A 24,849-nucleotide genomic window follows, 5' to 3' on the forward strand; every position below is an offset into this window, starting at 1 on the left:
GTTTTTTTTTCCCTGGGGTGATCGTGTCGAACCAGTGGTCCTAGAATAGCGCAGGAGGACTCATTCGAACGGAAATTAAAAGTTCCAATGCCCTTTTTAAGTGACCAAAAAATGGAGTGCAACTAGGCCCCCTCCAACGCTCATTTTTTTCCCAAAGTCACACAATCAAAATTTTAAGATAGCCATTTTGTTCAGCATAGTCGAAAATATATTAAATATGTCTTTGAGGATGACTTAATCCCCCACAGTTCCCGGGGGAAGGGCTGCAAGTTATGAACTTTGCCCATTGTATACATATATAGTATTGGTTAATGGGAAGTATACAGAAGTTTTCAGGAGGGATTTTTTTCTGGTAGGGGGGGTCGGAGAAGAAGGTCACGGGGGAGGATCTTTCCATGGATGATGTTTCCTTGGGGGAAGGGACATTTCTACGAAGGGGGGGCCGTATTTCCCAGCATTATTTTAAAAACGATCAGAAATTAAATAAAAAAAAAGTTTTATTAACTGAAAGTAAGGAGCAACATTAAAACTCAAAACGAACGGAATTTATTATGTATATGAGGGGGTTCGCCCCCTAGTCAATACCTCGCTCTTTATGCTACAGTTTTTAAGTACTTTCAAAAGAGCTATTTATTCTAATAAACCGGCCTGTGTGATTCAGGGTTTGTGATTCGAACAAAATTCGAATTTTAGCGTAAAGAGCGAGGTATTGACTAGGGGGCGAACTCCCTAATATACGTAATAAAAACATGCGAATATAAAAGTTCGTTGCGTAAGTTAATTCGTAAGTTACGTCAGAACAAAATTTCGAGGAAGCCATTTAGACAAAAAAAAAGCAAAATTAACATGCAAATTTCGTTTTGATTATTTATGTAAGGTGACCCAAAATCAAAGCTGCATTAACTCAAAAAGGTTCAGAAATTAAATAAAAAAACAAGATTTTTTAACTGAAAGTAAGGAGCGACATTAAAACTTGAAACGAACAGAAATTATTCCGTATATGAAAGAGCCTGTCCCCTCCTCAACGCTTCGCTCTTTACGCTAAAGTTTGACTCTGTCTCACAAATTTATTTTTTAAAACAATAAAAAACTTTAGCGTAAAGAGTGAGGCGTTGAGGAGCGGACAACCCCTTTCATATACGGAATAATTTCTGTTCGTTTTAAGTTTTAATGTTGTTCCTTACTTTCAGCTAAAAAAAACTTGTTTTTTTATTTAATTTGGAACGAAAAGCGCCTCTTTATACTTAATCGCTATTCAAGTGGTACTTTATTTATAAATAAAATGAACTAAATAAATAAATATATTCCATTCAATAGAAAAAGACAGGTTAACCTGGTTTAATTTTGACAAAAAAAAATCCTTACTTTCGGTTTGAGCATATTTTTCTACGACTCGTCTTCTGCGACTACGACAAGTTTTTGAAACACAATTCCAATGGTTCGAGCTGGAATTCATGCCATATTAGAATTTCCTTTTTTTTTAATTTGACAAATTCCTTTTTAATTCTTAAACCCAATAGATTGGAATTTATTAAAGATATGAGGGTCAAAACCCTGCCTATGGGCTTCAATTACGCTGTAGATGTTTTTGAAAGTTTCCTTCTTATATGACAGGGTTAGCTCAAGTTTACCCAATCTAAATGCCCTTTGTAGGGGGAAGGTGTTGTGTAGATACTTCAAAAGAACACCCTGAATATTATTTAGGCTCTAATCCTTCCCTGAAAGTTTCGTTTACCTAATTCAACCACTTTGCAAAATAGCCAAAATCTCCTTATTTAAAACTTTACCAAGTTATCCTAGGTAATTTCTTTTTTTAATTTGACAAGAAGTTTTACCACCTGAGTCTGTTCCAAATTGAAAATCTAGTAATATAATTTAAAAATGTGACCATTTGTAAACCAGTTGTAGTCATAATAATTTAAGTTCCCCTTTACAAAAAAAGAGTTAAAAATACAAAATGATAGTGTATAAACGTACCTAGATATGCTAGATTCTTCGTATTCACATTCCCTGGCACCCAATAACTGCGGCCTTCTCCTTATTCCAATTTTTTCGACTCTTTGAGCAAATTTAGAAAACAACAAAGAAACTGTTGGCTGTTTTTTAAATATGTATCCATAGAATTGTGCCTCCACATTATGCAACTGCTCTGCTAAAAACCAATCTCTTTTATGTCTAATAGTTTCAGCTTTCCAGAAAAATCTTTTAGAAATGACCTGTCCTACCTCTTTTTCATCTTTTTCAAAGCTCAAAACAAGACTTTCAGTTCTAAATGCTCTTGGATTGGCCATAATTTTCACAAAATGTTCAACAACATAATAAAACTACAAAACTGCCAGGAGAAGACTGTACTTTTAGTTACCCCGGACTTGTTCAGCTCATTTAATTTCAGAAAGCGAACTCAAGTTGTGTCACACTTTGGGATATACTTTGGTCAGCATAATTGGCATAGAATCTGAATCGGGTTGTCTACGAAGGCAATAATCGACGAAATTAATTGATGACGAACATTTGGAAAAGTTTTCAACTTTGGCCAAGTAGAATTTGAAAAGTTAATTTTTATGCGGTGGTGTAAGCAGATTTCTATATAAAGCTGGGTATGTTTATATGTATATTTATGTTCGATGCATTTGTAGATGAATTTGGCCAAGTAGACTTTGAAAAGTTGATTTTTTTTGCGGTGGTGTAAGCAGATCATAGGCAGCGCAATAGCGCTGCCTAAGTAAAGAACGATGTGGGCACAATGTTTATTTATTTTTCCTCCATACCCGGACACTTCGTATCGAAGGAGTTGTCGTGGAAAGTTCGAAAATGGCTCATTCGATTGGAAATTCAAAGGGCTAGTGCCATTTTTAATAGTCAAAAGTGATTGGAGGGCAACAAGCCCCTCCCCCCGCCACGAAAATCATTCCCCAAAACACATCCAATCAAAATTTTTAGATAGTCATTTTGTTCAGCGTAGTTGATTTCCAGATAGAAAATATCTTTTTGAGGAGGACACTCCCCCAAAACCTTCGGGGCAAGGGTTTTAAGTTATGCCCTGGGGGCATATAAGGTTTTTATAGAAGGCGTTGTCGTAGAAACTTCAAAAAAGGCTCATTCGATTAGAAATTCAAAGGGCTAGAGCCCTTTTTATTAGTCAAAGGTGATTGAAGGGCAACAAGCCCCTCCCCCTGCCACGCAAATCATTCCCCAAAACACATCCACTCGACGTCCTTAAACTGTCATTTTGTTTATTATAGTTGCTTTCACGATATAAAAAATAATTTTAGGAAGGACAGTCCCCCTCAATCCTCGGGGGAAGGCTTGCAATTTAAGCTTTAAAGGTACATAAGAACAAGGCAATCACGTATAATTTTGTATTTCTTTTATTCCTTTAGAGAGAGGTACTCTGTATTGAAGAAGCTGTCATAAAAGCTGCAAAAAGGGCTCATTCAGTTTGAAGTGAGAGTGACTATTGCCTCTTTTAATTGCCGAAAATTATTGGAAGGCAACTAGCTCCCTAGCAAGACCCACCATTTCCCGAAACACATCCAATCAAGATTTTGAGATACCCACTTTGTTCAGCGTGGTTGATTTCCAGATAGAATTTTTTTTTTTAGGAGGACACTCCCTCCCCCACAGCTTTTAGGGCAAGGGTTGTAAGTTATGCCCTGGGGGCATATAAGGTTTTTATAGAACGCGTCGCCGTAAAAACTTCAAAAAAGGCTAATTCGATTTGAAATTCAAAGGTCTAGTGCCACTTTTGATAGTTGAAAGTGATTTGAGGGCAACTAGCCCCCTCTCTCGCCTTCAATTTCCCCAAATAAATCCAACCAAAACTTTTAGATAGTCATTTCGTTCAACGCAGTTGATTTCCAGATATAATTTATGTTTTTGAGGAGGACACTCCCCCACAGCCCTCAGGGCAAGGGTAGTAAGTTATGCCATGGGGGCATGTAAAGTTTTTATATAACGCGTCGTCGTAAAAACTTAAAAAAGGGCTCATTCGACTGGAAATTGAAATGGCTAGTGCCCTTTTTAATAGTCGAAAGCGATTTGAGGGCAACTAACCCCCCTCTCACGCCCACCTTTTCCCCAAACATATCCAGTCAAAATTTGTAGATAGCCATTTTATTCAACGTAGTTGAAAATTTTGGAAATTAGGTCTTTAAGGATGACAACTCATCCCCCACAACCCTCAGGGCAAGGGTTGTAAGTTATGCCCAGGGAGCATGTAAGGTTTTTATAGAAATCGATGTTGTGAAAACATCAAAAAGGGCTCGTTCAATTGAAAATTGAAAGAGCTAGTGCCCTTTTAATAGTCGAAAGTGATTGAAGGGCGACTAAACCTGGTCTCAAGCCCACCATTTCCCCAAACACATCCAATCAAAATTTTGAGATATCCATTTTGTTCAACGTAGTCGAAGTAGTTCAACGTAGTCGTAGTCAAATTAGGTCTTTTAGGATGATAACCCCATCAGAGCCCTTTTTACCCCCATCAAATTGCCCTTTTTAATAGTAAAATGTGAGTGGAGAGTAATTCACCCCCCTGTCACGCCCACCATTTCCCCAAACACATTCAATCAAAGTGTTGAGAGAATCATTTGGTTCAACGTAGCTGGAAACTCTCGAAATTGCATATTTGAGGGTGAAAAGACCCCCAGAGTCAACACGGCCCAGGCTGTAAGTGATGCCCTGGGGGCATTTAAGGTTTTTAATGATAGATTTGTCGTGAAAACTTCAAAAGGGGCTCGTTCAATTGGAAATTGAGAGGGCTAGTGCCCTTTTTAATAGTTGAAAGTGATTAGAGGGTAACTAACCCCCCTCTCACGCCCACCATTCCCCCAAAAACATCCAATCAAAATGTTCAGATGGCCATTTTGTTCAACGTAGTAGAAATTTCTGGAAACTAGGTCTTTGAGGATGACAACCCCCCAGGTCTCAGGGTGAGGGTTGTAAGTTATCCTCTGGGGGCATATAAGGTCTTTTTTGAAAGCTTTGTTGTAGAAACTTCGAAAGGGCTCAATTTATTCGAACTTGAAAGGGCTAGTGCCCTTTTTAATAGTTGAAAGTGATTGGAGAAAGACTAACGCCCCTCTCACGCCCACCATTTTCCCAAAAACATCCAATCAAAATTTTGAGATAGCCATTTTGTTTAAAATAGTTGAAAGTTTAGGAAATTAGGTCTCAGAGGATGACAACCACCCTCACATCCCTTAGGGTAAGGGTTGTAATTTATGCCCCGGGGGGCAAATAAGGTGTTTATAGGAAATGTTTATAGGAAGGTCTAGTGCCCTTTTCAATAGTCGAAAATCATTGGAAGGCTTGACATTTTTATAGTAAAGATAGATGTGGGTATAATGTATTAATTTTTTGTTGTTGTTGTTGTTTAGACCAGGGTACTTTGTATCGAAGGAGTTGTCGTAGGAACTTCGAAAAGGGCTCATTCGATTGAAAATAGAAAGGGCTGATGCTCTTTTTAATAGTCGAAAGTAATTGGGGGGAAACTAATCCCCCTCCCACGGCCACCCTACCATTTGACTTTTTGTTTAAAAACTAAATGTTGTCATAAGATTAAATCAAAATGCACTGTGGTAATGCTAATTCCCAAAAAGGCATCTCAGTAGTATCCCAAGAACGACTGAGGGTATTATGTTCAAACGGTTAGGGTTTCTTTTGCTCTTAAGATTCAACCAAATTAAAATAGCGTAAGTGTATTCAAGCTATCAAAGAAAGTAAACAGATTTTTTTGCGAATGGTATCAAGTTTTCCATTTCAGGTCAACTAGAGTTTGACTCGGTTATTTATTGTAATTTCTGTTCGTTTTGGGTTTCATTTATTTATCGATGCTGAATTTGTGGTAGTTTCGCGCTTGGTAGATTATTTGATTTTATTTTTGCTCGTTTTTTGTTTAATGAAGTTCTTTACTTTTCTTTGAAAAACTTATTTTGTGGAAAAAGTTTTTTTAATTAATTTCTATATAAAGCTGGATATTTTTATATGTATATTTATCTTCGATGCATTCCTAAAGAAACGAATCAAACATTTAGAGAATATTAAATACATTCTTAGACCACACTGGCTATACATGACAAACGAAACTCAGAGAAGAGAGAAAATAACAAAATGAAAAATAAAATCAAAGAGGGTGAAAAAACGAGGATTTTGTCAGCCAGCGAACCATGAAGAAGACAAAATATAAGCAAATATTTCGACAAGGACCTCCCCCAAGTCGTCCTCAGTGCTAAACAAAAACAAAAAAGAGAAGAAAAAAAAAAACGAGAAACTAACCTTTCGAAGTTTCCTGTACAAAGACAGAATAGACACTGAATAAAAAACCAGGCAGGAATCAATGAAAATAAAATTTACAAAGATGATTGTGTAAGGATCTTTCGTCTTGCATTAATTTTGGCTGGTCTACAATTTCGGTTTTCATTAGATATGCAAATAGGTTCTTTTAAGTTTTTTCGGGTGAAAATATTGATTGAGTCCTTCAAGATTAAACTGTCGTAAATTGGGCTCAATGAAATATCTCCAGTATCTCTATTTATTGCTAAATTTTGGTTCATATATTTTTTTATCTCAATTACCTCCTTAAAAGTTTGTAGTACGCCATTAACAGTTGATATTAAAGTTGCCTCGTCAAACAGAACTAGATGGGTCAGGTTTACGAAAATATGCGAAGCCAATGCCATTGGCTTCGCATATTTTCGTAAACTCGACCTGTCTAGTTCTGTTTGACGAGGCAACTTTAATATCAACTGTTAATGGCGTACCACAAACTTTTAAGGAGGTAATTGAGATAAAAAAATATATGAACCAAAATTTAGCAATAAATAGAGATACTGGAGATATTTCATTGAGCTCCAATTTACGACAGTTTAATCTTGAAGGACTCAATCAATATTTTCACCCGAAAAAACTTAAAAGAACCTATTTGCATATCTAATGAAAACCGAAATTGTTAGACCAGCCAAAATTAATGCAAGACGAAGATCCTTACACAATCATCTTGGTAAATTTCATTTTCATTGATTCCTGCCTGGTTTTTTATTCAGTGTCTATTCTGTCTTTGTACAGGAAACTTCGAAAGGTTAGATTCTCGTTTTTTTTTTCTCTTTTTTGTTTTTGTTTAGCACTGAGGACGACTTGGCGGAGGTCCTTGTCGAAATATTTGCTTATATTTTGTCTTCTTCATGGTTCGCTGGCTGACAAAATCCTCGTTTTTTCACCCTCTTTGATTTTATTTTTCATTTTGTTATTTTCTCTCTTCTCTGAGTTTCGTTTGTTAGAGAATATTTTGGACATATTTGCTGTTAAAACCATAAGAAACACGGGCTGATCAGTTTTCTTTGTAAATGAAGGAGAAAGGAAAGTTCGTGAAATTCCCATTAAATGGCTTGACTCATTCATGAGTATCGATGGGTAAAATTTCCTCCAAAATGAAAGAAGAGCGTTTGCGCTCTTCCTGTTTGCGGAGGCTCAAGACTCGAGCTGCTAAGGGCAAAACAAGAGTCATTCAAGAGGGCTGAAGGCCTGAGCTACCGCCCAGGCGAGGCGAGGGCCATTTATAAATACGTACATATATATATATATATATATATATATATATATATATATATATATATATATATATATATATATATATATATATATATATATATATATATATATATATATATATATATATATATATATATATATATATATCAAGGAGGCACACTTGTGCCTCTATAAAGAGGCGACCCACCACAATGTTAAGCGATTTCAGGTCCTAGAGGTCGCAGAGAGACGGCGGTAATTGCATTTTGTAGCCCAAGCTCAAACTAAGAAACCTTGCAAAATTTCATCCTCCTCCGACTTTATCTTCATGGGGTAAACTGGGCCGGAAGTTTGGACCCTCCCACCACAGCCCCCCTTTAACGTTGTCCGATTGGGCTGAAATTTAGAGGTTGAGCTTTCCTAGAGCCCGGGAGCTTATCCTCGAAATTTCAGCTCAATCCGATCACTCCTTCCCTGTTTTCAAAAAAACAAATATAGCCACTTAACGTTCATCATTTCTTTTTTTTTCTTAGCCACGCCTACAGGCCACAGTTGGCAACGGATCCGGGTGAATGAGGACTCATTCGAAGAAGAATTCGACCTGTTAGGGCCTTTTGATATTTTCAGACCGAAAAAATTATCCCCCGAATTTACATTTACGAAAAACCTCGTTTTCCTATATTAGCCCATGTTAATTTTTCCCTCCACAACCCCCCTTTAACGTTGTCTGATCGGGCTGAAATTTAGAGGATAAGCTTTCCTGGGGCCTGGGAGCTTATCGTCGAAATTTCAGCTCAATCTGATCACTCCTTCCCTATTTTCCAAAAACCACATATCAAGATTTTTGGGAATTTGCTTGCGTCGAAAATACCTTCCATTTGCTAAACAACAATTACTACTGTGTTTGTATAGTCCAGCGGCTGAGACTTCAGACTTTCAGGCGGAAAACTCGGGTTCGATTCACCATCAGAGCAACTTTTTTATTTACTTTGAAAAGAAACTCAGTTTCTTTTTTAAATTATTTGAAAAAAATTACGTTTTCTAAAGAGTTAAAGAGGCTGAGTTACAAGGTCGACCCTTAAAACGTACAGGGATTAGGAGGCACAGTTGGGGGCTGTTAAAGAGGCTGAGTCACAAGTTCGAACCTTAAAACGTACAGGGATTAGGAGGCACCCTGTACGACGTGATTTGAGTATTCAGGAATTAAAAGCCTTAACACAAGAATGTTCAAGAGCGGGGGTTTGGGGGGCGGCAGCCCCCCAACTTTAACTCCTGACACGATCAGCTAACAGTTAGTCAAGCAATAATAAGTAATAAACTGTACAAAAACGTGCAGAAATTATTTGAAAAAAACTACGTTTTCTAAAGAGTTAAAGAGGCTGAGTTACAAGGTCGAACCTTAAAACGTACAGGGATTAGGAGGCACAGTTGGGGGGCTACCACCCCAAACCCCCGCTTTCGCAGCCTTTAAATATAAAAAAAAATTCTTTAAACTGAAAGTAAGGAGCGACATTAAAACTTAAAAAGAACAGAAATTATTCCGTATATGAAAGAGGCTGTGCCCTCCTCAACGCCTCGCTCTTTACGCTAAAGTTTTTATTGTTTAAAAAAAGAGTTGTGAGAAAGTCAAACTTTAGCGTAAAGAGCGAGGCGTTGAGGAGGGCACAGCCTCTTTCATATACGGAATAATTTCTGTTATTTTTAAGTTTTAATGTCGCTCCTTAATTTAAGTTTAAAGAATTTTTTTTTTTATATTTAAAGGCTGTGAAAGCGGGGGGTTTGGGGGGTGGTAGCCCCCCAACTGTGCCTCCTAATCCCTGTACGTTTTAAGGTTAGACCTTGTAACTCACCCTCTTTAACTATTTAGAAAACTTATTTTTTTTCAAATAATTAATATACATATATATATATATATATATATATATATATATATATATATATATATGGATAGACTATTTTATGCTTACTAGTTCTCTCTTCTACATTGCGAAGGTCTAAGGTCTACAAGAGTATTTGCAATGGAACAATTTATAAGTACTCTGTGCTTAACAAGGTACTAAGCGACCAAGAGCAGGAGAGATTGCAAGTTGTAGGCCTACTCTGAAGCAAAATAAGAAAATAATAATTGCTATTGGTTGTAATGAGTACTTTGAGATACAAATCAAATAATTGCTAATTCCTTTTTGAACGCCAAATGTAATAAAAGTGAATTGCAATAAGCATTATTGAACGCAGGAATGATCTTCGTCAACATTTGTTTCTCTAGAAGCGAAGGATATATAGGCGTTGAATAGGAAACACCCCCAGACACATCCCCTAGTCCATCATCAACCTAAACACCCAAAATATCAACATTTATGACACATTGCGTAGACCTGTAGCGATAAAATTCCCCAAATTCCCACGATAGACACACGACAGGAAGAAGCAAGCCCATTAAAGGTTTTTAACAGCAAGAGGTATCTAGAAAATAAAACGAAATCATTTAATAGCTTTGTGATGAATCTGCGCTATACGGCAAAGTTAAAACCACCTTTATTTCTTGAGTAAGTGTTAGAGGATTTCAGAATCATTCTAGCAAAAGCTTTCTAGTGTTTATAGTAAAAGCATAAACTATACTGAGCGTCGTTCAATTCTAGATTTGGCAGTCCATATAAATGTCAGCATTTTCCAAATATGGTACTCAGACTGAGTACCATATTTGGAAAATGTTTGGAACTGAGTAACTCAGTTCGTCGTTTCTGTTGACAGAGAAAGAAAGCCTGCAATTTTTTTTATCAAACAGTTCGTGGTAACGAACTGTAAGTAAGGAGCGACCCGGCTCAATGGTAACCGAGACTCTAAAAAATGGAATTTTGATACCAATAGATACACCAAAAGAATCATATTTTAATTCTGATTTCAAATATATAAGTTTCATCCAGTTTAATCTTACCCATCAAAAGTTACGCGCCTGAGAAAATTTGGCTGATTTTCAAAAAAAGGGGGAAAGACCCTCCAAAAGCTATAGAACCTTAATGAAAATTATACCATTATATTCAGCGTATCAGAGAACCCTACTGTAGAGGTTTCAAGCTCCTATCTACAAAAATGTGGAATTTTTCATTTTTTGCCAGAAGAAAGATCACGGATGCGTGTTTATTTGTTTTTTTTCCCCAGGGGTAATCGTGTTGACCCACTGGTCCTAGAATATCGTAGGAGGGCTCATTGGAACGGAAATTAAAAGTTCTAGTGCCCTTTTTAAGTGACCAAAAAATGAAGGGCAACTAGGCCCCCTCCCACGCTCATTTTTTTACCAAAGTCACCCAATTAAAATTTTGAGATAGCCATTTTGTTCAGAATAGTCGAAAATCTAATAAATATGTCTTTTAGGATGACTTAATCCCCCACAGTTCCCAGGGGAAGGGCTGCAAGTTATGAACTTTGCCCATTGCTTACATATTATATTGGTTATTGGGAAGTATACAGACATTTTCAGGCAGGATTTTTTTTGGGGGGTGGGGGGCTGGAGGATGGGGTTACTTGGGAGAATCTTTCCGTGGAGGATGTTTCTTTGGGGTAAGGGACATTAGTTGTTTTTTTTAGTGCTTTCAAAAGAGCTATCTATTCTAATTAAACGGCCTTTGTGATTCAGGGGTTTGTAAATTAAAAAATTGTTTAACTTTTAACGTAAAGAGCGTGGTATTGACTAAGGGGAGAAACCCCTCATATGCGTAATAAAAAAACAATAAAAAAAACAAGCGATACGGCTCAATAGTAATCGAAACTTTTAAAAACGGAGTTTTGATGTCAATAAATGTATCAAAAGAATGGGCTTATAATGCTGATTCTAAATATATAAATTTTATTAAGTGTAATACTACTCATCACAGGTTACGAGCCTGAAAAAATTTACCTGATTTTTTAAAGAGGGGGGAAAAATTCCCTAAAAATGAAAGAATTTTAATGAAAATCACAGCGTTAGATGCAGCGTATCAAAAAACCTTATAAAATTGGTTTCAAGATCATATCTGCAAAAATCTGCAACTTTGTATTTTTTGCCAGAAGAAAAATATACGAATATAGAAGTTCGTTACGTAAATTAATTTGTAAATTACGTCAGAACCAAATTTAGAGACAGCCATTAAGCAAAAGAAAAGTAAAATTTTTATGCAAATTTTGTTTACTTATTTAATGACGGTGAGCCAAAATAAAAGCTGCATTAACTAAAAAACGATCAGGAATTATATAAAAAAACAAGTTTTTTAAACTGAAAGTAAGGAGCGACATTAAAACTTAAAACGAACAAAAATTATTCCGTATATGAAAGTGGCTGTTCCCTCCTCAACGCCTCGCTCTTTTGGCTAAAGTTTGACTCTGTCTCACAACTTTATTTTTAAAAACAATAAAAAAACTTTAGCGTAAAGAGCGAGGCGTTGAGGAGGGGACAGCCCCTTTCATTTACGGAATAATTTCTGTTCGTTTTAAGTTTTAATGTCGGTCCTTACTTTCAGTTTAAAAAAATTGTTTTTTTATTTAATGTCGTAAAAAGATGACATTAATGTCGACAGAGAATAAATCGAACATTCGAACATTCTACTGTCGATATAAATATGAATCGGACGCAGAAATTCACTGTTTTGTTGACATATTCTACGAAACGAATTAGGCTTTAGCCTTGTTTCTGGGAACCTTGTTTCTCAGAAAAGATAAAAAAAGAAGTTTTTTTCAACTGTAAGTAAGGAGCAACATTAAAACTCAAAACGAAGATAAATTATTACGTATGTGAGAGGTTGCCCCCTCATCAATACGTTGCTCTTTATGATAAAGTTTGACTCTTTGTTCCAATTATTTAAGTATGACTCCTGAAACACAAGGGCCGTTCAATTAGAATAATAAGCTTTATTAAAAGTTCCAAGAACTTTAGCATAAAGAGCGGGGTATTGATGAGGGACAACCCCCTCATACCCAGCATATAATTTTTACATACCGCAAAGTATGTAATGATTTTTTTTTCGTGATATATTTGGATTTTCGATGTCTGTTTGTGTGTGTGATTTTTTTTTCTATCTTTTTGTTGCTTTAGTTATTATTCCGTCTGTGTACCTTTTTTTTGACGGGCAATAAATGAATAATGATAATAATGTACGTAATAATTTCTGTTCGTTTTAAGCTTTAATGTCGCTCCTTACCAGGGGCAAATCTCCAGCATTTTTATTGGGGGAAGGGGAGGCAAGAGGGGTCCATATCCGGACAGTCAAGGGGCATGGGGTATATAATGTTTTTCCCACATTGCTGGGGTGGGGGAAATCCCCCCCCCCCCCAAATGACACTGCTCCTTGCAATCAGTTGAAAAAACTTGTTTTTTGTTTCTTATCTTTTTTTCAATAATGCCGAGAAATCCAAGTGCTCCTTCATGGAAAATTCCCTTACCCACAAAAAAATTCTCCATGGAAAGATCCTCCAGCGTACCCCCTCCTCTCCCGAAAAATGTGTGCAAACTTCCCAATAGTCAATACTGTAAGCAATGCGCTAAGTTCATAGCTTGCATCCCTTCCCTAAGGGGTTATGAGGGGAGGCAAGGCATCTTCGAAGACATTGTTATTAGATCTTTCGACTATGCTGAACAAAAAAGGATATCTCAAAATTCTGATCGGACGACTTCGGGAAAAACAGGGTTAGAGAGGGAGATATTTGCCCTTCAATATTTGGTCCTTATATAGGACACTAGAACTTTTTATTTATGATGAAAAGAGCCCCTACCTGGTCTTTTAGGATCACTGGTTCAATACCATCACCCCTGGGAAAAACAAGCAAACAAAAAAACAAATAAACACGCATCTTCGATCATGCTTCTGGCAAAAAATGCAAAATTCTACATTTTTGTATATAGGAGCTCGAAACCTCGAAAGTAGGATTCTCTGATATGCTAAATCTAATGGCATGATTTCCATTAAGATCACTTGATGTTTTGTGGGTGTTTCCCCCTTTTTTAAAAATTAGGCAAATTTTCTCAGACTCGTAACTTTTGATGGGTACCATTAAACTTGTTAAATGTTATATATTTTGAAAGAATCAAATTCGATTCTTTTGATATATCCCCATTTATCAACACTCTGATTCTTTGAGTTTCGGTTAGTATTGAGCCACATCACTCCTTACTTACAGTTCGTTACCACGAACTGTTTGATTAGCCAAAAAAACATGCAAGTTCTAAAAGCTTAAGTTAAGATATATGTTGAGAAAGTAAAGAGAGGCTAGGCTTTACCAGACAAAACGAGTGCCATTTCTGAGGGCCGAATCTGAAGCACCGAGGGGATATGGCAACAAATTTTCAAAAAGCCGGCTTTCTGCTAGCTCCAGTAAGTTCCATATATTTATTTATTTCCATATATATTCCCATTGAATTAACATGTTATTTCATTTTGTTTGATTTGAGTCCCTCTCCAACTTTTTTTCCTATCCCCTTTGCAAAATAGATTTCTGAATTCCTTGCTGGGCATATCTATATTTACAATTAACCCGTTGAAAAAAAAAAGGATATGCAAACGAGTAAACACGCAACTTTTAGTAGGCATCTCAATGGAAATACAGCACCTACGATTTTTATTGTGACACACAAACTTCACTTGTTAATTGGCTAATGGTTGATCGTCTACTGGCTGATGCCAATCAGAAAATTCTACGAAAAATTCTTATTGGCTCAAATTAGCTCTAAGCGAAATCTCGATATTGGTAAAATCTCAATGTGAAAGGGCCCTAACTTGTTAGTTGTTAGTTGCTGAACTTGATGGAATGATTTTCATCAAGATTATTACTCCGTTAAGGGATCTTAGCCACCTCTTCAGCTTTTTCTCACTTTTCCGGGAGAGGGATCTCTGAATTACTTAGGAGAAAGGATTTTCACCGTATTGCACGCCCATCGTATATATACAGGTATGCGTATAAATTTAACCTTCTAATCTAACTTTCAACCCCAAAAGTAGTTGCTATCCTTCCACAACATTTCTAAACGCGCAACTTAAATATATCACTGCAAATTAAGGAAGCTAAGTTGTATCCCCCCAAGTTTGCTCCAAAGGACTTTTTTCAGAAGAAGAAAGACTAGAGCGCACCTCCCAGTAAAATTAACGTTTAATTACTAAAAGCTATGCCGAGGGGTCACCTGCTTTCAAGCGAGGCCTACCCTACATCATGTAGCACATGCCACAGGTGCAACCAGCAGTTATTTACATGGAACATACTGATTCCTTTTTTTCGGAGAAGGGGGATGCTTCATCTGAATCTTAAAAATGTGTTACCATTTAATGAATTCTTGGTCTTCCAAGCGCGGCGTCGGTCCCCTACCAGTTCCACCCGTTGCCTTGTAAGTGCCAGTGGCATCTGGAATACTATTGTAATCTGATCACTTATAGATAGTTTTCAATATCGAACCATGTGAAAATTTTTCTTTCCTCAGATTGTTATACCTATTTCCATTTCCACTTAATTTAGGAGAATAGATTTCAAAAATGAAAACAAAATCTGACACCTAAAACATGCTAATCAGAAAAAAAATAACAAAGATCTTCGTAACATCCTAAAAAGAGGATTTTACAAACTTATATTTAAAAATTCATTCCCAAAAGCACAATGCCTTTTCTTATTAAGCGACAATTCTAAAAAAAGAGCGAATTGAGACGACTTATTTCACCATGTCTAGACTGAAATAAAACAAAACTGGCTTAATCCAAAGGCTAATTCAACTCATTCCTTTTTTAGCCCCTTCCTAAAACTTTCTAGCCATCTATTGAAAAACAAGGAAGGTCAATTTGACTATGGCAATGGCATTAATCCAAAGGCTAATTCAACTCATTCCTTTTTTAGCCCCTTCCTAAAACTTTCTAGCCATCTATTGAAAAACAAGGAAGGTCAATTTGACTATGGCAATGGCATTAATCCAAAGGCTAATTCAACTCATTCCTTTTTTAGCCCCTTCCTAAAACTTTCTAGCCATCTATTGAAAAACAAGGAAGGTCAATCTGACTATGGCAATGGCATTAATCCAAAGGCTAATTCAACTCATTCCTTTTTTAGCCCCTTCCTAAAACTTTATAGCCATCTATTGAAAAACAAGGAATGTCAATTTGACTATGGCAATGGCATCTCAATGCTTGCGCTTTTGCTAATTTTATTATTATTTTTTGTAATATAATCTCAATGCGTTTGTGTATTATCTATCATTTTAATAAAACGCCATGCCTAATGTTCTATGCATTAGTTGGATCATTAAAAGTCAGGATAATCTAACTTACCCATCAAAGGCTTCATCATTATAAACTTCACCCTCTTCATGAAATCTTTCTTCTTGTTCTTCATTGTTTCCCAGAAATTTTTCTTTTTTATCAGATATTAATAGACCTTGTATGCCTTCATCAAGATCGAACTGTGTTTTTAAGTCATTAAGTTTGAGTACATCGTCAGAAACAACAGAATCCACTTCAATAGGTCTATACTTTACACTCGCTGAGCCAATTTCATCATAATCATCATCTGAGTTCTCGAGTATATCGCTGATGTTCTCATTTGCTCCCGTTTTAGATGCTTCAGCAGTCATTTCTTGAAACAAGATTAAGTAAAAAAAATTAAATACATTATTCAACTATAGAATTAAAACAATATTTAGTTTGTACTGAGTCAGGGAAATGAGTTTGCAGGGACGCGAAATTCGGAGACTGCGCTATGAAACGCATTTTTCTGTATTCCTCGTAGCTAAGCTCTTATTAAACGTTAAAACTAATTTATTCGCCAGTAGATCATTGCAGTTAATACCGTTTTTTCTTTACTTTTGAGTCTTTCTTTTGTTTTATATACCGTTTATGTTTTGCTGTTCCCTTTTCTTTATTTGTTTTGTTTATTTTAGGTTAGTCTTCTCTACTTTTATTTTCTTTTCCCGTAGATAAAAGCTTCTGGACAAAAAGCTAAAATATTCGGACCTTTATGATAATTAAATTGATAAAACAAATTTTTTCAACTGAAAGTAAGGAGCAGCATTAAAGCTTAAAACGAACAGAAATTATTACGTATATGAAAGAGTTCGTCCCCTAATCAATACCTTGCTCTTTACTCTAAATTTCGAATTTTGTTTGAATCACAAAAGTCGTTTCATTAGAATAGATAGTTCTTTTGAAAGTACTAAAAAAAACTTCAGCGTAAAGAGCGAGGTATTGACTAGGGGGCAAACTCCCTCATAACGTAATACCTTCTGTTGGTTTCAAGTTATAATGCTGCTCCTTACTTTCAGTTGAAAAAACTTGTTTTTTTTATTTAATTTCAGATCGTTTTTTAAATGATGCTGGGAGATCCGGCCCCCCCTTCATCGAAATATTCCTTCCCCCATGAAAACATCCTCCCTGTAAAGATACTCCAACGTCTCCCACGCCATCGAGCTCCCCCCCCACAAGAAAAAATCCCTCCTGAAAACGTCTGTATACTTCCCAATAACCAATACTATCTAACAGTTTCGTGGTAACGAACTGTCAAGGAGGCACGCTTGTGCCTCTATAAAGAGGCGACCCACCACAATGTTAAGCGATTTCAGGTCCTAGAGGTCGCAGAGAGACGGCGGTAATTGCATTTTGTAGCCCAAGCTCAAACTAAGAAACTTGCAAAATTTCATCCTCCTCCGATTTTATCTTCATGGGGTAAACTGGGCCGGAAGTGTGGACCCTCCAGCCAAAGCCCCCCTTTACCGTTTTCTGATTGGGCTGACATTTAGAAGGTAGGTTTTCCTTGGGCCCGGAAGCTTATCCTCAAAATTTCAGCTCAATCCGATCGCTTCTTCCCTGTTTTCAAAAAACCAAATATAGCCACTTAAATTTCATCTCTCTTTTTTTTTCTTAGCCACGCCTACAGGCCACAGTTGGCAACGGATCCGGTTGAATGAGGACTCATTCGAAGCAGAATTCGACCTGTTAGGGCCTTTTGATATTTTCAGACCGAAAAAATTATCCCCCGAATTTACATTTACGAAAAACCTCGTTTTCCTATATTAGCCCATGTTAATTTTTCCCTCCACAACCCCCCTTTAACGTTGTCTGATCGGGCTGAAATTTAGAGGATAAGCTTTCCTGGGGCCTGGGAGCTTATCGTCGAAATTTCAGCTCAATCTGATCACTCCTTCCCTGTTTTCCAAAAACCACATATCAAGATTTTTGGGAATTTGCTTGCGTCGAAAATACCTTCTATTTGCTAAACAACAATTACTATTGTGTTTGTATAGTCCAGCGGCTAAGACTTCAGACTTTCAGGCGGAAAACTCGGGTTCGATTCACCATCAGAGCAACTTTTTTATATACTTTGAAAAGAAACTCAGTTTCTTTTTTAAATTATTTGAAAAAAATTACGTTTTCTAAAGAGTTAAAGAGGCTGAGTTACAAGGTCGACCCTTAAAACGTACAGGGATTAGGAGGCACAGTTGGGGGGCTGTTAAAGAGGCTGAGTCACAAGTTCGAACCTTAAAACGTACAGGGATTAGGAGGCACCCTGTACGACGTGATTTGAGTATTCAGGAATTAAAAGCCTTAACACAAGAATGTTCAAGAGCGGGGGGTTTGGGGGCGGCAGCCCCCAATCTTTAACTCCTGACACGATCAGCTAACAGTTAGTCAAGCAATAATAAGTAATAAACTGTACAAAAACGTGCAGAAATTATTTGAAAAAAACTACGTTTTCTAAAGAGTTAAAGAGGCTGAGTTACAAGGTCGAACCTTAAAACGTACAGGGATTAGGAGGCACAGTTGGGGGGCTACCACCCCCAAACCCCGCTTTCGCAGCCTTTAAATATAAAAAAAAATTTCTTTAAACTGAAAGTAAGGAGCGACATTAAAACTTAAAAAGAACAGAAATTATTCCGTATATGAAAGAGGCTGTGCCCTCCTCAACGCCTCGCTCTTTACGCTAAAGTTTTTATTGTTTAAAAAAAGAGTTGTGAGAAAGTCAAACTTTAGCGTAAAGAGCGAGGCGTTGAGGAGGGCACAGCCTCTTTCATATACGGAATAATTTCTGTTCTTTTTAAGTTTTAATGTCGCTCCTTACTTTCAGTTTAAAGAAATTTTTTTTATATTTAAAGGCTGCGAAAGCGGGGGTTTGGGGGTGGTAGCCCCCAACTGTGCCTCTAATCCCTGTACGTTTTAAGGTTCGACCTTGTAACTCAGCCTCTTTAACTCTTTAGAAAACGTAGTTTTTTTCAAATAATAAGTATAAGGAGCAACCTGGCTCAATAGTAACCAAAACTCTAAAAAACAGAATTTTGGTACCAGTAGATACATCTAAAGATTCGGGTTTTTATTCTGATTTCAAATATACGAGTTTCATCAAATTTAGTCTAACCCATCAAACGTTACGAGCCTGGAAATATTTGCCTTATTTTTTGAAAAAGGGGGAAACACCCCCTAAAAGTGATAGAATCTTAATGAAAATCAAACCATAAGATTCAGCGTAACAGAAAACCCTACTGCAGATGTTTCAAGCTCCTATCTGCAAAAATGTGGAATTTTGTATTTTTCGCCAGAAGAAAGATCACGGATGCATGTTCTTTTTTTTCTTTTCTTTTTTCAGGGGTCATCGTATCGATCCAGTAGTCCTAGAATATCTTGAGAGGGCTCATTCGAACGAAAATTAAAAGTTCTAGTGTCCTTTTTAAGTGACCCAAAAAATTGGAGGGCAACTAGGCCCCCTCCCACGCTCATTATTTTGCCAAAGTCACCCAATCAAAATTTTGAGATAGCCATTTTGTTCAGCATAGTCGAAAACATGACTAATATGTCTTTGAAGATGACTTAATCCCCCACAGTTCCCGGGGGAAGGGCTACAACTTATGAACTTCGCCCATTGTTTACATATAATATTGATTACCGGGAAGTATACAGACGTTTTCAGGAAGGATTTTTTCTGGGTGGGGGCCGGAGGAGGGGTTACGTGGGAGGATCTTTCCATGAGGGATGTTTCCTAGGGGGAAGGGACATTTCTATGAAGGGGGCGCCGGATTTCCCAACATTATTTAATAAACGATCAGAAATTAAATAAAAAAAAACAAGTTTTTTCAGCTGAATGTAAGGAGCAACATTAAAACTTAAAACGAACAGAAATTATTATGTATATAAGGGATTTCACCCCAGTCAATACCTCGCTCTTTACGCTTCAGTTTTTTTACTACTTTCAAAAGAGCTATCTGTTCTAATTAAACGGCCTTTGTGATTCTGTGATTTGTGATCCGAACAAAATTCGAACTTTATCGTAAAGAGCGAGGTATTGACTAGGAGAAGAACCCCCTCATTTACGTAATAATTTCTTTTCGTTTTAAGTTTTAATGTTGCTCTTTACTTTCAGTTGAAAAAATGAGCGTGGGAGGGGACCTAGTTGCCCTCCAATTTTTTTGGTCACTTGAAAAGGGCACTAAATCTTTTAATTCACACCTCTCACGATATTCTAACACCACTGGATCGATACAATCATCCCTGGAAAAAAAAAAAAAAAAAAAAAAACAAAAAAACAGGCAAGCGTTATCTTTGGCAAAAAAAAATACAAAATTTCACATTTTTGCAGATATGAGCTTGAAAGTTCTACAGTAGGGTTTTCTGATATGCTGAATCTGATGATGTGACTTTCATTAAGATCCTATCACTTTTAGTGGTTGTTTAACCCTTTTTTTTCAAAAATAAGGCAAATTTTTTCAGGCTCGTAACTTTTGATGGGTTAGACTAAACTTGATGAAACATATATTTGAAATAGACATGAAAATCCGATTCTTTTGATGCATCTACTGGTATCAAAATTCCGTTTTTTACAATATTGGTAACTATTGAGCAGGGTCACTCCTTAGTTCGTTACCACGAACTGTTTGATAAGTGAAAAAGTTTTTTCTTATTATTCTTCCATTGTCTTATTGAAGAATAAAATGCGTATCTCTATATGTCCATTACGTTTTAATTGCAGATCTACGTGTAACGTTAAGGGAACCCGCTCTGTTTTTTCGCACGCTATAATCTATTGTGTAATAGTGACTACTTTTCTTGTATTTTTTTTTCCTTACCCATATCAAAAATCACTACAGCATCTAGCTTAAAATGGAAGGCACTTAAATAGGTTACCCACTCTCCAAAACTTTGCGCATATCCCCGAGCATCACTTGCTGCAACTACCATGATAAATCTCCGCCAAGCCACATCCCTTTGTGCCACACATGGCGTGCACCACCAGATACACATAATTTCTCAAAGTGGGCACCTCTCGCCTAAATATTCGCGGAAAAATATAGAGGAAAAGGGAAAATCACTACCTACAGAGCTTTTGGGTGAGAATCCTGCAAGAAATTGAAAATTTGATGAGTTGGCAAATAATTTTTTTCACATATAATTTCTGATAATATAAGAGCTAGGAGAAGACTATCTTTACAGCAAGGCCCGAGAGAAACTTTGCGTTTTTTTTACTGAGCGCTTCTTAGAGATGTACAGGATAGTATTGCGACGGGCATATTGCTTGGTAAAACAAACGCTCGGTAAAAAACGCCAATTGTGTCTCGGGCCTAAGAGTTGACCACCTACATCGATACGAGTCAGACCCTTCTTGAACTAGAATCCTGGCAGCATTCCAAAAAGTGCCTTAAAAACGATACACAGACGAAATGTGCATTTTATATTGGAATCAGTGGCGTCGATTGACTTTTTATTTTTTTGGTGAGGTAAATTTATTTTACAATATCTAGGCGGGGGGGGGGCAAAGTTATTGGTTTTTCAGTTTTCTCAAAAAAAAAACCAAAAAAGGCTATTTTCAATGAAAATATCCCCAAAAGCTATTTTAAAAAATGTAGAGGGGAAAAAAGAACTAGGCGGACAAACTAGACATGTGACTAAGAATTTGTTTTCAGTAGGATTGAACTCGGGAAAGAACTAGGCCAATTATGCAAAATATGTGAGATTATAAGAAATACTCTTAAATTCTCCATATTTGTAGGGATTAGAGTCCCTTTGTAATCATCTAGTTATAAGAACTTTAATATGCCGTTAAATATTTTTATACTTCTCGCTAACGATGCAGAGAATATTAACAGTGCATTTTGTCTTTTGGGTAATCTTTTCCAAACTGCTCCCCTTGGAGCGGATTCTGTGTTATATCGTTTTTTAAATATTCCGTTCATCATGATAAATGTTACAATCCAAAATAAAGGTAGCTTCTGTATCTACAAATTAAATGTCAAAACATAAATATAACATTTACACAGCTCACGCCTTTTAATATTTACTGTTTATTTTACAGCCATTATTGTAATATGTCACCTGTGACAACTCACACAGAGCATTGGCTACCCTTTTTGGCCAACCCGTTATCTCTATCTCTTAGCTGTTTTGCTCCAACGCTGTCCCTCTCTCCTAATTCCTCTATTCATTTTTTGAAGACTTTTTGGTTAAAGTATACGTTAATTATAATTAAAATAATTACACACACACACATATATATATATATATATATATATATATATATATATATATATATATATATATATATATATATATATATATATATATATATATATATATATATATATATATATATATATATATATATATATATATATATATATATATATATATATATATATATATATATATATATATATATATATATATATATATATATATATATATATATATATATATATATATATAATAGCTTAATATTGGCAGACCGCTCTTTTTTTACACTTGTGAGCTTTATCACAGGCGGCGCAATCGCGCTGCCTAAGTAAAGAACGATGTTGGCACAATGTATTATTTTTTTTCCCCTTAGACCAGGGCACTTCGTATCGAAGGAGTTGTCATAGAAACTTCGAAAAGGACTCATTCGGTTGGAAATTCAAAGGGCTAATAACCTTTTTAATAGTTGAAAGTGATTGGAGGACAACTAATCCCCCTCTCACGCCCACCTTTTCCCCAAACACATCCAATCAAAATTTTGAGATAGCCATTTTGTTTAATGTAGTTGATTTCCAGATAGGAATTATGTTTTTGAGGAGGACACTCCCCCCATAGACCTCAGGGCAAGGGTTGTAAGTTATGGCCTGGGGGCATATAAGGCTTTTATAGAAAGCTTTGTCGTAGAGGCTTCAAAAAGGGCTCATTCGATTAAAAATTTAAATGGCTAGTTCCCTTTTTAATAGTCAAAAGTTATTTGAAGGTCATTAATACCACTCCAACGCCCAACTTTTCTCTCAATCAATTCAAACAAAGTTTAGAGCCATAAGTTTTATTCAACGTAGTTGAAACTTTTTGCAATTTTGTGTTTGAGCAGGGCAGTCCCCCACAGTCTTTAGGGCATGGGTTATAAGTTATGCCCTGGGAGGCATATAAGGTTTTTATTGAAAGCTTTGTCGTAGAAACTTGAAAAAGGGCTCATTCGATTGGAAATTCAAAGGGCTAGTTTACAGTATTTAAACTTTAGTTTTTTGTGTTGAAGGGGCAAAAAAAGATACCTAGGTTAGGTTAGGTTACGTATTTAATATATACTATGCTTTACCTCCAACCTCCCCACCCCCACCCCTAATGTGCAAATATATAGAGTAATTTTGTTCATAAACTATTATATTTTTATTCTATTTTTTTTCATTAGCATTAACGAAACTTCACTTCTCGCGTACTTACCAGTTTCTACACAAGTACCGAAATATCTAATTGCGGCTATATATTTGCAAATTAGGGGGGTTGGGGGTAAAGTGTAGCGGCACAGCATCGCAAATGTGTTAGCAGCAATTACTCTGTATATTATAAGTTAAGAATTAGTTTCATAACATGTTTTCTTCTCAATAGTCCCTAATCTAGACCTATACCGGCTATTTTCTAAATCTCCCTTTAGTTTACAAAGTTTCCGTTTAAGAATATCTATCACAAAAATTCTACTAATGCGTTTCTGAATAAAAATTTAACGAGAAACAAAGATAATTACCAAAGAAATATTAAATTTTATCCGAAACACTTAAAATAAAAAACTAAGAGGGTATAACAGAGACAAAAATCTACCGGGCTGTAATTTTTGTGTGAATAGCTCGTTTCAGTTATTTGCATTCTTGGCACCAAATCTTCCGCCTTGTTGTGACGTAATCTCGAGTTCATTTTGGAGCATCTCGCAAAATACTCTCAATATTGCGATAAGAATTGTATTGCTTTCACCTTCACTTTGCCATTCTGTAACAGAATCTCTTAAGCACGAGGATCAGGGTTGCCACTGCGGTCAATTCCTAAAGTACTAAAATTGCCCAAATGTTCGTGCTAACGATTTTCGGCGCAACAGTCAAAAATTTTTGATCCGTTCAAGTGTACTTGGATTAGTTTTAAGTTAAGTTTTTCGTCTGGTTATTTGAAACTTAGCGACAATCTTTCGAAACAAACACGGCAAAAAGTCGGTCCATGTTTTATCAACTTTGCGCCAATATTTCAAAAAGTAATACGGGAAAAGGCGCTTAGTACTTTTTGTACTATTTGTAATAGTCGAAAGTGATTGGAGGGCCACTAGCCCCCACCCCACGCCCCTCATTCCCCCAAACAGACCCAAACAAAATTTGGAGATAGCCATTTTGTTCAGCGTAGTTGATTTCCAGATAAAAAAATGTTTTTGAGGAGGACACTCCCCCACAACCCTCAGGGCAAGGGTTTTAAGTTATGCCCTGGGGGCATTTAAGGTTTTTTATAGAAGGCGTTGTCGTAGAAACTTCAAAACAGGCTCATTCGATTGGAAATTCAAAGGGCCAGTACCCTTTTTAATAGTCGAAAGTGATTGGAGGGCGACTAGCCCCCCCACGCCCATCATTCCCCCAAACACATCCAAGCAAAATTTTTAGACAGCTATTTTGTTCAGCGTAGTTGATTTCTAGATAGATAATGTAGTTTTGAGGAGGACACTCCCCCACAACCCTCAGGGCAAGGATTATAAGTTATGCCCTGGGGGTACATAGGATTTTTATTGAAAAGTTTTGTCGTAGAAACTTGAAGAAGCGCTCATTCGATTTGAAATTCAAAGGACTAGTACCATTTTTAATAGTCAAAAGTGATTGGAGGTCAACTAACTCCCCTCTCAAGCCCACCTTTTCCCCACACAAATCCAATCAAAGTTTTAGATAGCAATTTTGTTCAACGTAGTTGAAAGTCTTAGAAATTTGGTGTTTAAGGATGATAACCCCTCCCCCCAATGCCCTTAGGGCAAGGGTTTTCAGTTATGCCCTGGGGGCATATAAAGTTTTTATTGAAAGCGTTGTCGTAGAAACTTCAAAAGGGCTCATTCAATTGGAAATTGAAAGCCCTAGTGCCTTTTTCAATA

General features: G+C 36.5%; 1 protein-coding gene across 2 annotated transcripts in view; it reads right to left on the reverse strand.

Annotated features, from left to right (window-relative positions):
• stac (C2 and C2B_Munc13-like domain-containing protein staccato) overlaps positions 1-23,694 on the reverse strand; it is a 164,651-nt gene extending 140,957 nt beyond the window's left edge. The window contains exons 1-2 of one of the 2 annotated variants that reach the window (XM_089099313.1): positions 23,556-23,694; positions 15,798-16,101 (exon numbers count right to left, since the gene is read on the reverse strand). In XM_089099313.1, the coding sequence (XP_088955439.1) occupies positions 15,798-16,099 (302 nt within the window). In that variant the 5' untranslated portion in view covers positions 16,100-16,101; positions 23,556-23,694. Of the gene's footprint in view, positions 1-15,797; positions 16,102-23,481 lie in introns of both variants that reach the window. The other variant, XM_089099305.1, reaches the window with a different exon arrangement.
• Positions 23,695-24,849: the final 1,155 nt, after the last annotated feature.

Source organism: Artemia sp. Qi Xiang Cuo, chromosome 2 (assembly GCF_049724085.1).
Source record: "Artemia sp. Qi Xiang Cuo chromosome 2, ASM4972408v1, whole genome shotgun sequence".
In the NCBI taxonomy this organism is placed as follows: Eukaryota; Metazoa; Arthropoda; class Branchiopoda; order Anostraca; family Artemiidae; genus Artemia; species Artemia sp. Qi Xiang Cuo.